At 39.7% G+C, this 14,836-nt stretch overlaps 1 protein-coding gene across 2 annotated transcripts in view; it reads left to right on the plus strand.

The window, feature by feature from the left end:
• Positions 1–14,836, plus strand: part of palm3 (paralemmin 3) — a 71,409-nt gene that overhangs the window by 53,588 nt on the left and 2,985 nt on the right. For both annotated transcript variants that reach the window (XM_041786222.1, XM_041786221.1), the window contains exons 4-6: positions 3,943–4,073; positions 7,516–7,594; positions 8,779–8,809. In XM_041786222.1, coding sequence (XP_041642156.1) covers positions 3,943–4,073; positions 7,516–7,594; positions 8,779–8,809 — 241 coding nt within the window. The remainder of the gene's footprint in view (positions 1–3,942; positions 4,074–7,515; positions 7,595–8,778; positions 8,810–14,836) is intronic.

A 14,836-nucleotide genomic window follows, 5' to 3' on the forward strand; every position in this document is an offset into this window, starting at 1 on the left:
AAGGCTAAAACTAATTATATTTGTTAAAGATTTACATGAACACTTGGGTTTGTCATGGAAACTCATGCAGTTTATACACTTGTGTGGGGTGTGTGAATTACTCTAGCACAATGGATCTAACAAGTGAATTTGTGCTAATTTTCTAGTGTGGCTTTACATTTAGCACAAATCACTTATCACAGTTAAAGGAGTCATGTTTTTTGTGTCTGTTATACACCTGTTTTAAGGATGATGATTAGACAGTCAAAAAACTACTAAGACATGTACTCGTTTTGTGGGGAAAAAAAACCTTGAAAGTTTTCTGTTTGGTTCCTGTCAGAGGAATGGCAGGCAGCCTCAGGCAGCTTTAGTTCACTGGGTCAGGACTATTTACTGAAGTAGTGTAGGAAGATAAGAATAAAAGAGTACACACATGCTATAAATCTATACAAGCATTCTCTCTGTAAAATGAGATGAAAACTGAAGCCTTGGACTCTGATGTTTCTCACCTTCTGTTTCACACCTTTTTTTTTCCTCACTTCCTCACCACCATCAAACAACCATGATGCACTGTACCCCTCCGTTTCTCTCTGGCTGTGTCACTGCTCCTGATGTCCTACTTCTTCCTTATCTTTACTCTGTGTTTTCTGTTTATTTTTTTCATCTTAAATTACCTTAATTAGCCATTTAATATTCACATCATGACATACCACCGAAATTTGATTTACAGTCCAAGTATTTTGAGTTTTCCAGCATTTTTTAACATTGTTAGCACTGTATTATATCGGTGTGTCACAAAACCCATTCTTCATAGCAATGCACTGCAGTGAATTCAGGTTCTACTTAGAACTAGGCCATGCCCCAGTTCTGCACTACATCCAAATGCTAATACTAAACTAAGATTATTTGGATAGTTTGTTCATTGTGCATAAGTTATAAAAACAAAACATAAACATGTCAGTGTATAAAAGCCGTCATAGAGTTTGTTTTTAACTGGCTAGGAAAGAACATTTTCATCATATGTAGGGTTGTATATTTTTTAACATATCTTGCAGCAGGCCCTAGTATTAAAGGATAACCATCACTGTCCAACCTATGTGACATTTCTGCTGTTTCTTTTATGTGCAGAGATAAAACTAACTTTACAATACCTCAACATCTCAACACTCCAGAAGAGCTATCCTTAAGCTTAACAAATAATGTTCTTCTTTAAAGAGGGGGTATTATACTTTTCCGATTTTTAAAACATAAATTTGTAGTCACAATGTTGGGTGTTCATACTCCACGTATGCAAATTTTCAAACCGCAAGATAAACGTATGTGGCAGGAATCTTGGAATTGGCGTATAAACTGATGAAAACGGTTCATTGAAAATATCTCCAAGATTATCCCGAGACGAGATTTTGATGGAGCGAACAGGGAGCTAACTGATGAGGCCATCGCAATATCATCTCCTGACTGGTTCGTCCGTGCCGCCGGCAAAGCAGAACAGACCACCCCCACAAGGCCTCTTAGCCATTTAGCCATTGAAACACAGTATTTAAACACTTACCAAACAGATACATCCTGCTCTATCCTTCGCTGCTGCTGGTTTTCTTCCCCCTCTCTCTCCAAACTATCAGGATCAGACGCCGGGTCTAACACGTATGGGCGTATATCAAAATTTGCCATATTTTACTCCGACCAGTTCATTCAAAGTTTTCAGCCACTAGCATAACAACATTAGCCACATTAGAGAGGGCAGGCACAAAACATTGAGTCCTGCCGCTGGCCAGCCTCCGGAAAATCGGCCAATCAGAGGAAGGCAGGTCCGTGGAGCAGGGGGGTGTTAAAGAGACAGCAGCAAAAAGGAAGCATTTCAGATGGAGGTTAAAATAAGGGGTTTTCAGGACGTGAGTGTGAGAAACATGAGGAGTTTTTGAGCTGTAAACCATGTAAAGCTACTATGTGGGAATCAGAGAGATGGTGTAAAGCCTTGAAAAAAGGCATAATACCCTCACTTCAAAGATTTTCTTGATTTTTTTTTCATTTTTCTTAATTAATAGAGCTTGTGTGGAGATAGTTTTGCATTAATTATAAACATATTAGTGTGTAAAATGTTATGTACTCTTCCAACTCTCAGCATGCCCACTATGCCAAAGCTTTGCTGGCAAAAATATGCAACTAACATCAGTACAAAGCAGAACAGTAATTTTTCTCTCCTTTTTCAAAATAAAAGCACTAGATGTCATACTAATAGGTTTCAGTTTTCTGCTTGTGAACATTTAGTATGACATCTAGTGCTTTTCAAAATAAAAGCACTAGATGTCATACTAGATGTTCACAAGCAGAAAACTGAAACCTATGAAAAAGTAATAGATGCCATTTGGACTATGAGCATATGATGCTGAGCATTGTGACATGATGTCTGACACTCGCATGCTGTTAGGACACCCTGTTAATATTGTTTTTTTCTATTTTCCTCACCACACTTTGCATTTAGGTAAGAGATGTTTTGGCTCATTCCTGTACAGTCAGTTGCCAACTTCCATAGGACAGTGGTTCCAGAAGTGGGGGTTGGGATCCCCTGGAGGGTCATGAGACACTGAGAAGGGGTCACGAGATGCCTTCCAAAAAACAAAGACTATTTCTAAATGGCCTTCAACTGGAATATTTACCCATTTTTGTACAGATTTATGTACAAAAAACAGTTTAATTTAAAATAAAAACATGTCAGTTGGGGAGATTTAAGCTGAAATCAAAGTAAAGTTTAAAAAAAAATCCTTAAAATGTTTGTCTTCACATGACTCCTGAATGTGCACAGCTCTGCTCAGCTATGCCTCAACCAACATTGGGCACAGTGGGGATCCCCTGTCTCAGGCACCATTATTTTTAGGGACATGGCCTTGCCATAGGCTACTTGGTAGCTGTTCATTTGGTTACAATTCTGTTGAAAGGATAACCTGATATGCCAGATAGACTGTTTCACATTCATCTAAGAAACCTCCCATGCAAAGTGTTCAGTACAGGCAGGACTTCCCAGAAAATTCTTGGAAGGTTATTGGACGATTGTTCCATCTGTCACATTTATTGCGAGCCAATCAGTGCAACAAGACAAAGTGAGGTAAGCATGCACAGCTCAGGTAGTAGTTTGACCTTAGCAGAAAACTTGGTTGTAGTTTTCCAAAGGTAGAGCCTGATGGTGCATAAAACTTAAGCCAACGCCAGTTGGAGGAAGCAGAGCTACTGCTTGTAGAATTCTCTTTATAGACACATGCTTTAAAATGAAAATCACTGTGTTAAAATGTGTTTGATGCACTCTAGAATAGATTCAAAAACATGAAAGAGGGCACATAAATCATAATTCTAAAGTGGTGCAGGACAGCGGTGCAGAAAATAAGGAAATTGGCCCCACAGAATAGATCAGAGTGCAGGGAGATAAATGTTTGGCACGCAAATATTCTCCAGACCCCCCTTACCTAATAGTACCAACAATGAAATGGCAAATTCTACAAAATTTTATGCATTGACCTACAGGTTTTTGCATAAAATACAAATACCTTCAGTGAAATCTTGTGATTACTCAGTAATAGTCATTTCAGACCATGCTTCTGTTCTGCTAGATTTGGAACTAATTCCTAAATGTGAAAAAACACTCAACTTGGCATCTTAACACAAGGTTGCTATCTTAAATGAATTTTGAAAATTCATATCAAAAAAGGTTTCTTTCTTTATTCAAACTAACTAATCTAAGGCTGTTTCTCCCTCACCTTTATGGGAAACCCTTAAAGTGTTAGTACTTGGGGAGATTATCTCATATAGTGCAAGGTTAGATAAGCAGGAAAAACAAAGACAATACAAATCATTTAAAACTTCTTTTTCTATGTATGATTTTCTATTTACTTTGATTAGATTAAAATTTTCAGTTTAAGTAATCAAATCTTCTCCTCTTTGTCCTTCCACTCCTCTTTTTTGTCGGTCCAGAGAAAGTCTCTGAGGGACCAGTGGCTCATGGAGGGAGCGCCTTTGTCCCCAACCTCCCCTGACGGCCAGCAGAGTCCCCGCTCCCCACTGTGGGGTTTCCAGCCCCAGGAGGTTGAAAAACACCAAGAAAAGTAAATCACACAGTGTGTGAGGTTGTGTGTATGAGAGTTAGAAAAGGAGATGAGGAGATTGTTTGTGACTGCCAGAGACGGTTAGCAAAGCTGACAGAGCATGAGAGAGCTGTCATATTTTTGTTGTTTTTGCATAGTTTGAACTGCTTGTACTGTATAATTGATAGTTGCAGCATTCACCTTTCTATTTTTGTTTTCTTGTCATTTTATGCTGTTGTTTTACATTATGTATGCTTTGGTAAATCTGAGTTTATATTGTGCCAGTAGAGTGATCTAGCCTGCACCATTACTGGACTGGACTGGACTTTTCATGATTTAAATGGACAATCTTATCAACTGACCCTTTGCTAAGTCTCTACCTAAAACAGCTGCTGTCCAATCCTGCGTTACTGTTACTATGCATAGGAGGCCTGTCAAGCTTCCAGCAGAAGCTAGTACGTAGTGCTTACAGGATCTGAAAATCTGACAGCTGATTCTCCACGTTTTAAGAGTGAGGTGTTGAATTTTTCACGTCCACAAAAAACCAAGAGAGATGTCAAATATGAACAAAACTGGTTGGAAGACAGCAGGAAAGGTAGCAGCAATTTAGTTCAGCTAGCAAAAAGCTAACATTAACATACCCATAATAAAAGCAAACTTAACATTAGCTGTGAATGTCCCTGTTACAGCCTGCTTGTTTACACTGATTACACATGATCAGACCATGAAATGACTATGAAAAGTCATTTTTTATCAGAATGTGAGTTGCTTAAACAAATACAATTAGAAGTGTTATCAGCTGTTTCTTACATACATGCAGTCAGTTGAAGCATACATGCTGTGTTTGACGAATGAACAGCTGCACTTCATATTAGCCACTACCATACTACAGTCAAGTAAATTCCTCCACAGAAAAGACCAACAAACCACTAAAACAGATTGTCATCCAACGGTCAGATAATGTGGCTCAATCCACTGTCCTGTCTCCCTCTACGGGAGGCAAAAAGCCCAAAAATAAATCCTTAAAAAAAAAAAAAATCTAAAAGTCACTATTTCAATAAAATTGGAGTCATACTGTCCAATTCCCCATAAACTGATGAACTTAGCCACAGACACTGTTCACATAAAACTATTACATCCAACCATTGTGGTATACTAAGAGTCGTGGACGAGAGAAAAAAACATCCACTGTAGATAGTTTGATGCTGTCCTCTAGTCCAGTGGTTCTCAAATGGTGTGCAAGGCAAACTGGCGCGCTTTGAGGCATGTCTAGGTGTGCCTTTGGAATTTGTATAACAATGCATCATTAATTCAACTGTGATTGAAGGTGCTGTAATTAAAGTCTAGCGTTTGTTCATGTTGGACAGTAGTCATATGCCCAGCCATGATTAACTGATGGCCAGCTGATCCCAATTATCACCTCCCAGCTCCCACAGCCAATTACAGCTCCTTTCTCTCAACACAGCAGTGCATTTAAATATGACGTACTTCTCACTAAACATGCTTGCATTAATGAAGATGCACCATGCTTCTGCTGTTGGTGCTGGCAAAACTTAACCTCCTCCACCCTAGCCTCCTCCTTTATAGCATAAAGCTTGTTGTGCACACATATTCTGATTCATGCCGCAATGGATTAATTGCTTTTGAACATTTTTTTTTTGTATTCAGTACACATTGTCATAAATGTATCCATCCATATGGCCTCCTGGAAATTTAGAGCATGCTGCTTGACTAACCCAGGGAGAATCTTTTGAGCAGAGCCTTCTCTGCCAAGTAAAACTGTAGATCCATTTTGCAATGAAATAGTTAAATGTACAATAAGAGTGTTCCTCCCAACTCAGCAAGAATTACAAGGGCTATTTTGCATTGAAATAGGGTGTGCCTTAGCCTTATAATACACCAGATACGTTTTCGCACCATCACGGCTGCGCTGCAGTTTGACTGCATGCCCCTGTCAACACCCGCTGACTGCGTTTGCAGTGCAGCATGGAGCAGCACCGCTGGACTGCTAGACCTGCAAGACCAAGGAGTTTTGTGGGAGTTACAGAATCACACCTGGCCATGCAAATAGAAACTACTGAAGTGCTATAAAACATAACAAACACATGTGAAGCTATTGTTCTGAACTGCAGGAGTAAGATGGACTTGCTTTGATTTGTCTCTGTTTGGTCCTTTCATGTGGATTTTTGTGCTTCTACCATGGGTCAGTAACCCCTTATAAATAAGTGTGCTTCCTTTTGCTCCTCTGAACTGCTGGCTACGGGGTCTGCTACGCCCCATCATGATGTTTTGTCAGTGTAGTGAAAGGAAATACGGTCTGGCATTTATCTGCCATCAAACGGAGTATTTTATTCTGAAATTTAACTAGATATTTTAATTTGGTTTCGGGGACACTTCCTACCCTGTTCGATCTGCTCTGTGCTGAATTTATGCACAAGTCTCCGGCATCCAGCTGAAATAGAAGTCAAGCATATCTGCTGCAGGGGGCTATGGACTGCTGGGGCTCTAACAGAGCAGAGATGCAGTGCAGCGGAGCTTGTGGAAACTCTCTCATTGACTAAAACTGAAACCTATCTGCTCTGTTACTGTGCTGTAACAGAGATGAACTGAACACGTATCTGGTGTATTTTATGGGACTTGATCTCAGGTGTGCCTTGGGAGGAAAAAAAATGCTATAGTCGATGCTATAGTCAATGGGTCTTCAGCTAAAGTTAGGCTCACGATTGCTGCTTAATCTTTGTGCTGCTAAATTGTCTTCAGACCTGCAGGTTTTGGCTTCATTATATCCTGTATAAATGATATAATCAAAATCCTCTCATGCCCTATTTTTCTCGCATAGTTTTCAGTAGTTTAAAACGTTACCAAAGACAAACTTTGCATGATGTCCTCAGTCTCAATCGCATGAATACTGGCTGCCTGAATTAGCCATGTGCTGCATTATGTTCATGAACCATAGGGAGATACCTAAATTTGCCTAATGCTAACGTAAACTCTGTAAACAAAGGTATTGTGAATGTAGCTTTTACAATCACATTGTAGATATTTCTGTCTATCCCTTTGATTTTTGTTTCTCTAAATTTGATAGTATTTCCTTCAGGTTACCCCCTGCTTATAAACTTGATATTCAATAGCTCGGATGCTATAGCTTGTCAGGCGTAGCCACAGTTAACAAGGTAGACAGGGCTTGGCAAATGGTTAATTCTGTGAACATAAACCTTCATGATCTTAACAGTTCCTTATTCCCCTCTATAAAGTTCCTCACACACTGAACGCGGCCTTTCGGGAAAATTTAAACCTATCTATTCTTTAAGAATCAGTTTAACACCTGGGTTCACTGTTCTAAAATGAGAAGCAAAATGAGTTGACCATAATCTTGTTCAAGCACAATCTTCTTACATTAAAATCATCATTACCTCTGAGATAAAATGCAGTTTTGATGTGTTTATTTATGTGTATTTGTCAGGTTGGAGTCAGAGAGTCAGCAATTGGCAGAGGAGGAGGAGGAGGAGAAGCTGAAGGAGCAGATGGAGGACGGCCAATCTGTGAGAACTGCATACACACTCACTTCTACTCACACACAGACACTGTCTCACTCTTTAGACTCCACAGAGGTTGAAATTTGTGTTGAACAAGCTTGCTTCCATCATCTTCCATTAGGCTGTACATTTTCCCACAACTTCTGTCTCTGGCTCTGTGCCATGAATAATGTATTTCCTGTCTTAATGTACCTTTGATGTAGCACCTCTTGTTCAAAAGCAGGAACTTTAAGAATGTAATCGCCTCTCTTACATAAACAATTCAGCACTTGATCCACTACGGGATTGTTGTTTCACCTCAAGCCAAGCGCAAGTGTGTTTACCTCACCTCCCTCAAGGTCTACAACAAAAGACTTGTCACTCCTTTAGCTCCCTGTCTGGCTACAGGGTCTTTTACTGTTTCTCATAATCATCATATATTCATCTTAACCTTGGCTTTCAGCAAAATTCATCCCCAGACATAAACAGAGGATTACATTTTGAGGAGCGGTGACTGCTGATTAGCCATACGGGCTCAGAGAGAGGAGACTTTGAATGTTTGACCTCATCCTGTGTGTAAAAAAAATAAAGCGCTTTAATGAGACACCGTGCCAGCAAAGCTTTGGCATCATGGGCATGCTGAGAGTGAGTGACAGCAAATATCTGGAAACCTAAACAAGCAGAAAAAAAGAGATTAATAAATGCCTTTCTGGCGAAAATAAGCATGTAATAATGAGCTACAGCCCTGAAAGTGGACTTTTAATTGCAACAGATGCACATATTTACATGATTAAGTGGCAGATCTGATGTGTTAAGAGTATGCTCAAACAAACTATGAAAAGTGCTCCACTTTCCAGAGTTTAAGTGTGACTATTCAGCTCAATCACACCCCCTTGTGACCAAGCATTGTGTCATGACCCTGTAATGACAGTTATCCTTCATACAGTATAAGAGTCCATAGCAGTTAAAATAACTGTTTATGCACAGGCTGTGCTCGTCTTCCCTGCTTGGAGGGAAAATACATTTCATAAAAGTCCTGGATTGTGTCTGTTCCCTCGAGCTTTGTGCTTTCTACCATTTGCATTTCAAATGTTGTCCTTTTATATTGACTTCAAAATATACCACAGGTTCAGACAACACAACACACCATAAACAGCTGTACTGGTTGAATCACAGTAAATTGAATTCCTCTTGTCTCTCTTACCCAACAGGAAGCAGTGAAGAAAGATGAGGCCACACCAGGTGAGTAGAACCTGATAAACCTTTGGGCACAGAGAATTGTTGGGCTTATCAGAAAATAGCATTTCAATCAGCATTTAACCAGAAGAAGTTATTATTTCCTTTCATTTCATTGTGTTTAAGTTCAATTCAATTCAAAAAACTTTTTGTCCCCAGAGGGAAATTTAAAGTGCTTAGAGCAGCATTACAAAAAGCAAAGAGCAGGTGCTAAACAAGAGTCAGGAGAAAGAGAGATCAATACAGGCAAAATTCTATCAAAAATGTCAATTAATAATTTCAAACAAATATTGTAAATTTTATATATATATATATATATATATATATATATATATATATATATATATATATATATATATATATATATATATATATAAATAGTCCGTTCAATCGAATTGTATCGAATTGCAGTCCCAGATTTGCTTAAGAATCAGCTAAAATGGTCACTACCGAAACAGGCACAATCGTAGCATATGGTAAAGTTACGGCTGTGACCTGATTGTTTCGGTAATGACAAAATGAATTCATGTCAACTAGTTTCAGACCAAAGAATAGAATTTTTCAAACACACACACACACACACACACACCCCCACCCACCCACACACACACACACACATATCTATCTATATATATATCTATATATCTATATAGACATATATATATATATATATATATATATATATATATATTTTTTTTTTTTTTTTAATAAAAAACTCAAAATGCACTGTTCCACATCATTGTACACCAAAGAGTTAAAAACATTTTATATGTTGTAAAGAACTGAAAATGGTCATTTGTTGAATTTTCAGCATTAGGAGGTCATATTTACTGAGTTCAAAAGCTATTTCAATCAAAAACATCTTAACAGGCCAAGTGACATGTTAACAAAGGACACCTCTTTTTGATATCACCTTCACAATTCTTGCATTCATTGAACTTGTGAGTTTTTGGAGAGTTTCTGCTGGAATTTCTTTGCAAGATGTCAGAATATCTTCCCAGAGCTGCTGTTTTAATGTGAACTGCCTCCCACCCTCATAGATCTTTAGTTTAAGGATGCTCCAAAGGTTGTCAATAGGGTTGAGGTCAAGGGAGGATGGGGACCTTCCTCTCCTTTTATGCCCATAGCAGCCAATGACACAGAGATATTCTTTGCAGCATGAGATGTTGCATTGTCATGCATGAAGGGAATTTTGCTACAGAAGGCATGGTTCTTCTTTTTTTACCATGGAAGAAAGTGGTCAATCAGCTCTATATGCTTTGCCGAAGTCATTTTCACACCTTCAGGGACCCTAAAGGAGCCTACCAGCTCTATCTTAATGATTCCGGCCCAGAACATGACTCCACCCCCTCCTTGCTGACGTCGCAGCCTTGTTGGGACATGGTTGGCCATCCACCAACCATCCACTACTCCTCCATCTTGACCATCCAGGGCTCATCAGTCAACAAGAAAGTTTGAAAATGAGTGTTCATGTATTTCTGGGCCCACTGCAACTGTTTCTGCTTGTGAGCATTGGATAGGGCGACCTAATACTAGATTTATGCATGACTGCAAGCCTCTGGAGGATCCCACACCTTGAGGTTGGTGGGACTCCAGAGGCACCAGCAAATTCAAATACCTGTTTGCTGCTTTGTAATGGCATTTTAGCAGCTGCTTTCTTAATCTGATGAATCTGTCTGGCAGAAACCTTCCTCATCATGCCTTTATCAGCACAAACTTGTCTATGCTCTGAATCAGCCACAAATTTCTTCATAGTAAGATGATCACGCTTAATTTTTCATGAAATATCTAATGTTTTCATTCCTTGTCCAAGGCATTGCACTATTGGACACTTTTCGGCAGCAGAGAGATCCCTTTTCTCTCCAATATTGCTTGAAATCTGTGGCCTGCTTAATAATGTGGAATATCCTTCTTAAGTAGTTTTCCTTAAATTGGGCTCACCTTGTAAAATGATTATCACAGGTGTCTGAGATTGATTTCAGGGATCCAAAGAGCCCTGAGACATAATACCATCCATGAGTTTAATTAAAAAACGAAAATTTGAATGTTAATGTCACTAAAATCCAATTTGAATAATAATTTGGAATGCGTTGTAAGGAGTTCCTCAAAGTGTTCTTTCCACCACCCAACAACATCCCCAGTCCGGGTCAGCAGTTCCCCACTCCTGCTGAGAACAGACTGAGAACAGCCCTGCCTTCCCCTCCTGAGTTGTCGGATGGCTTGTCAGGACATATTTGGGGCCAACTGAAAGTCCTTCTCCATCGCCTCCCCGAAATCCTTCCATACCCTGGTTTTTGCTTCTGCAGCTGCTGAAGCAGAAGCCCTCCGAGCCGCCAGGTACCTGTCAGCTGCTTCCTGAGAACCCTGGGCAAGCCATGCCTGAAAGGCCTCTTTCTTCAGCTTTACAGCTTCCTTCACTACTGGTGTCCACCAGCAAGTTCTCAGGTTGCCACCACAACAGGTACCGATGGTCTTCGAGCCACAGCTCCTGACATGGACCACTCAAGTTTCAAGTCCCCAGCCTCCCCCGGGATGCACAAGTCCTTCCGGAGGTGGGAGTTGAAGACCTCACAGATAGGGGCCTCTGCCAGACATCCCCACTTCACCCCGACTCATTTAAGTTTACTAGGTCTGTCCAGCAGCTTTCCTAGCAATCTGATCCAACTCACCACCAGGTGGTAATCAGTTGACAGCTCTGCTCCTCTCTTCACCTGAGTGTCCAAGACATGCTGCTGCAGATCTGATGAACCGGCAGCAAAGTCGATCATAGATCTCTGGCCTAAGGTGCTCTGGTACCAAGTACACTTATGAGCTACCCTATGGTCGAACATGATGTTTGTTATGGACAGTCCATGGCTAGCACAGAAGACACTACTCAGGTTCATCGGGCAGGCCGTTCCTTCCAATCATCCCGCTCCAGGTTTCTCCATCATTGACCACGGGAGCGTTGAAGTCCCTCAGCAGAACTATGGAGTTCCCAGGGGGCACCTCCTCCAGGTCCCATCCAGAGACTCCAAGAGGGCCGCATACTCTTGACTGCAGTTCAGTGGATAAGCACAAACAACAGTCAAAGTCTTAGCCCCCTCCACTGTCAGTCTCAGGGAGGTGACCCTGCGCCTGACAGTTGCAGGGAGGTGACCTTCTCGTTCACCAGGGAGAACCCCAACATAGTGGTGCTCAGTCCGGGGCTTGTGAGTATTCCCACAACAGCCGAGCCCTTCTCACCTAGGGCAACTCTGGAAAAGGAGAGAGTCCCGCCCCTCTCCACGATGTCATGAGCCCACAGAAGGGAATGACCCCGCCCCTCTAACACTACAATGTTGTGTAAGGAAGCAGTCACCTGGAGCAGGGACTTCCGGGTTCATTTTGTGCAAAGGAATTCACTCTTGTACCGTTCGATAATGTTCATGTTTCATTGCAAAGTTATAGTTATGCATGTTTTGTTTATTGGTTCATGATTTTAGGGAAAAGTATTTTTCCAAGTATGACACCACAAGTGAGGGGGTTAATGCTGCAGACTACTCTGCCTATAAGTGTCTTGATCTGTGGTTCTAAATAAAAGATAGCTGCTCATGCTTACTGCGTGAGGGCTTGTTAAACTCATTCAGCTTATCTAATGAGCCACTCCTCATCACAGTTTGCCACAATCTAAAATCACAGAGCAGTTCATCTCTGTACAGTCTGTTGGACTGTACTGAACCACAGTGGTCTATGAATCATTTAAAGCATGATAGCAGAGATTTGAACAGACTTTTTCTCTTCTTCTAAGGTCAACAAAAGGTCAAGAGACGGGCTAATGGCGTTAGTGCTTTCCTCCATTCAGATTGTAACATTTTTAAAACCTGAGAGGATCATATTCCTCCTGAGTGGGCGGGGCTTCAGCTTGTCAACAGACATGCCCACACCATCCTGGAGCAGATTTTACTGTCTCATTTTTTATGATTTGAAGCTTAAGTTTATAAACTTGGAGATGCTTTATTTGACTGGAATTTGACCTGGGGGTTCATAACACAGTGTTCAATCATACGACAAACCTAAATACAGATTTATTTTTACTTTACAGGATCTTTAAGCTTGTTAAAAGGTAGACAACGCCGTATTAATAATATCCATATCTGTGAGTCACATGCTGCGCTTGAATTAAAAAAAAAGAATGCAGAATTATCAGCTCACAGCCGTCAAAGGCTTTCAGTTCAAAACATCATGCCTCTGTCTGCCTACAATCAAAATAACAATGCTTACTGTCATATTTTTTATGAATGGAGACTGAAATTCACAGCACAGAGAATGCTATTTTTAATGGATTCAAGTGTGCAATGCTGCACAGTGCTTGTGTTTGCATCCTGTTAGGACCCGATATTACGCTAACAGACAGCAGATGTGTTGAAACTTTTGACACTTTAAAATCAGATTTATACTTTGAATGGTGCTGGAACATTTTATGTTATTGGTTATGGTCTGAAACCTGTTTCTTTTGACACAAAAGCTTATTGTTTATTTCACCAGTAACAAAATAAGAAGGTCTGTGACAACATATTTAAGTTTTTTTGAATACTTTATTTTCTTTTAGTTTACCTCTGAGGGTAATAATGCAAAGTTTACAGCAAAATTTATAAGAATTGACATGGAAAAATACAAAATTTCAGGGTTTACCTCTGAGGGTAATAATGCAAAGTTTACAGGAGGGATGCACCGAAAATTCAGCCACCGAAAATTTTGGGCTGAAAATGGCCCAAAAGTGCATTTTCGGTTTTCGGCCGAATTACTTTTATCATCAAAACAACAAGGCCGAAACACGATGTTGTGATGATGCAAGCAAAAACCCCAGCCAGCACACGCTTGGATCAGTGGTTCTCAAGCTGAGTTATCACATTTTTAAAATTTCATAATCTTAAAGATGTAATATCATGTCAGTGAGTGGGGAAAAGCATGTTACTCTGTGCTCAAACTTTTAAATCAAATTTAAAACTAATGGACTTATGTGACAAAAGAAACCAATAATAAGGTGATCATATGTTTTTAATTTTTTAAATAAGATAGTATTTATGCTGGTTTAGCCCGTCAGCTTACATATTCCAATTTATGCTGAGATTAGAGAACAAGGAAAGAGGGAGATGAGGGATTTGGAGTGTCTGACTGAAATATTGTCTAGGTTTTCTGTCACTTTCCTCACTCAACAGGGCTTTTTGGCTTTCTTAAGAAGTGCAGATATCAATGCAAAGAACACTTGCTTTTTTTCTTTCAAAGTGACAAGGCTTTATAACAGATCCAGTGTGGACAAAAAGGGAGTAATGCTGTGTGATGGGACATATCTGATGCTTGCATGCTGTAAAGACATGGTATTCAGTTTTCATCTATTTGCATATCATTTAAAATGAGCTTGTAAACAAAGATTTAAAATTCCCATTTTAGACCATTGAAAAGGACAGTTGCAGCAGAGCCTCTTAATGTTTCTTCTAGTAGTTGACTCAGTACATACTGATTGGATTTCATTCGCTGAAGTTTGGAATTCCTCTGATTTTCTTTCTATGCTTGAAATAAAATAAACTTAATTCTTTTTTTGTCACTTTTTAGCTTTTAAGTTTGAGGCTTTTAACATTCAAAATAACATAAAACAATTAACATAACACAGAAGACAAGAGAAAAAACACTAAAGGAGTAGCAATAATTTGATACATGAATTTTATTTGAGTCAGATAATTTCTACTTTGCAGATATCCATAAAAGTTTGGACAAGGAAGATGACACTGTTCCTGCAATATCTGAAAGGACTTTAAACTTGTCTTTCTATGGAGAAGAAACACAGCTGCTATCATTTTTTTGTCTTCTAGTGTTGCATTTATGCATCAATATCATGCTTAAGAAGCTATTTTCAGCTGCAGGTGTGCTGACAGCATCGACCGACATCTTTTGATTGTTTTTTTCCCCTGAAGGAGTAGTGTACTTGTTGTTTCCAATGAAATCAAATAAAATATGTATAAGAAAAACAATTTCTATACTGCAGATATGGAAAAACTGCTACATGATATAATG

The sequence above is a fragment of the Cheilinus undulatus genome, linkage group 4 (assembly GCF_018320785.1).
Source record: "Cheilinus undulatus linkage group 4, ASM1832078v1, whole genome shotgun sequence".
In the NCBI taxonomy this organism is placed as follows: domain Eukaryota; kingdom Metazoa; phylum Chordata; class Actinopteri; order Labriformes; family Labridae; genus Cheilinus; species Cheilinus undulatus.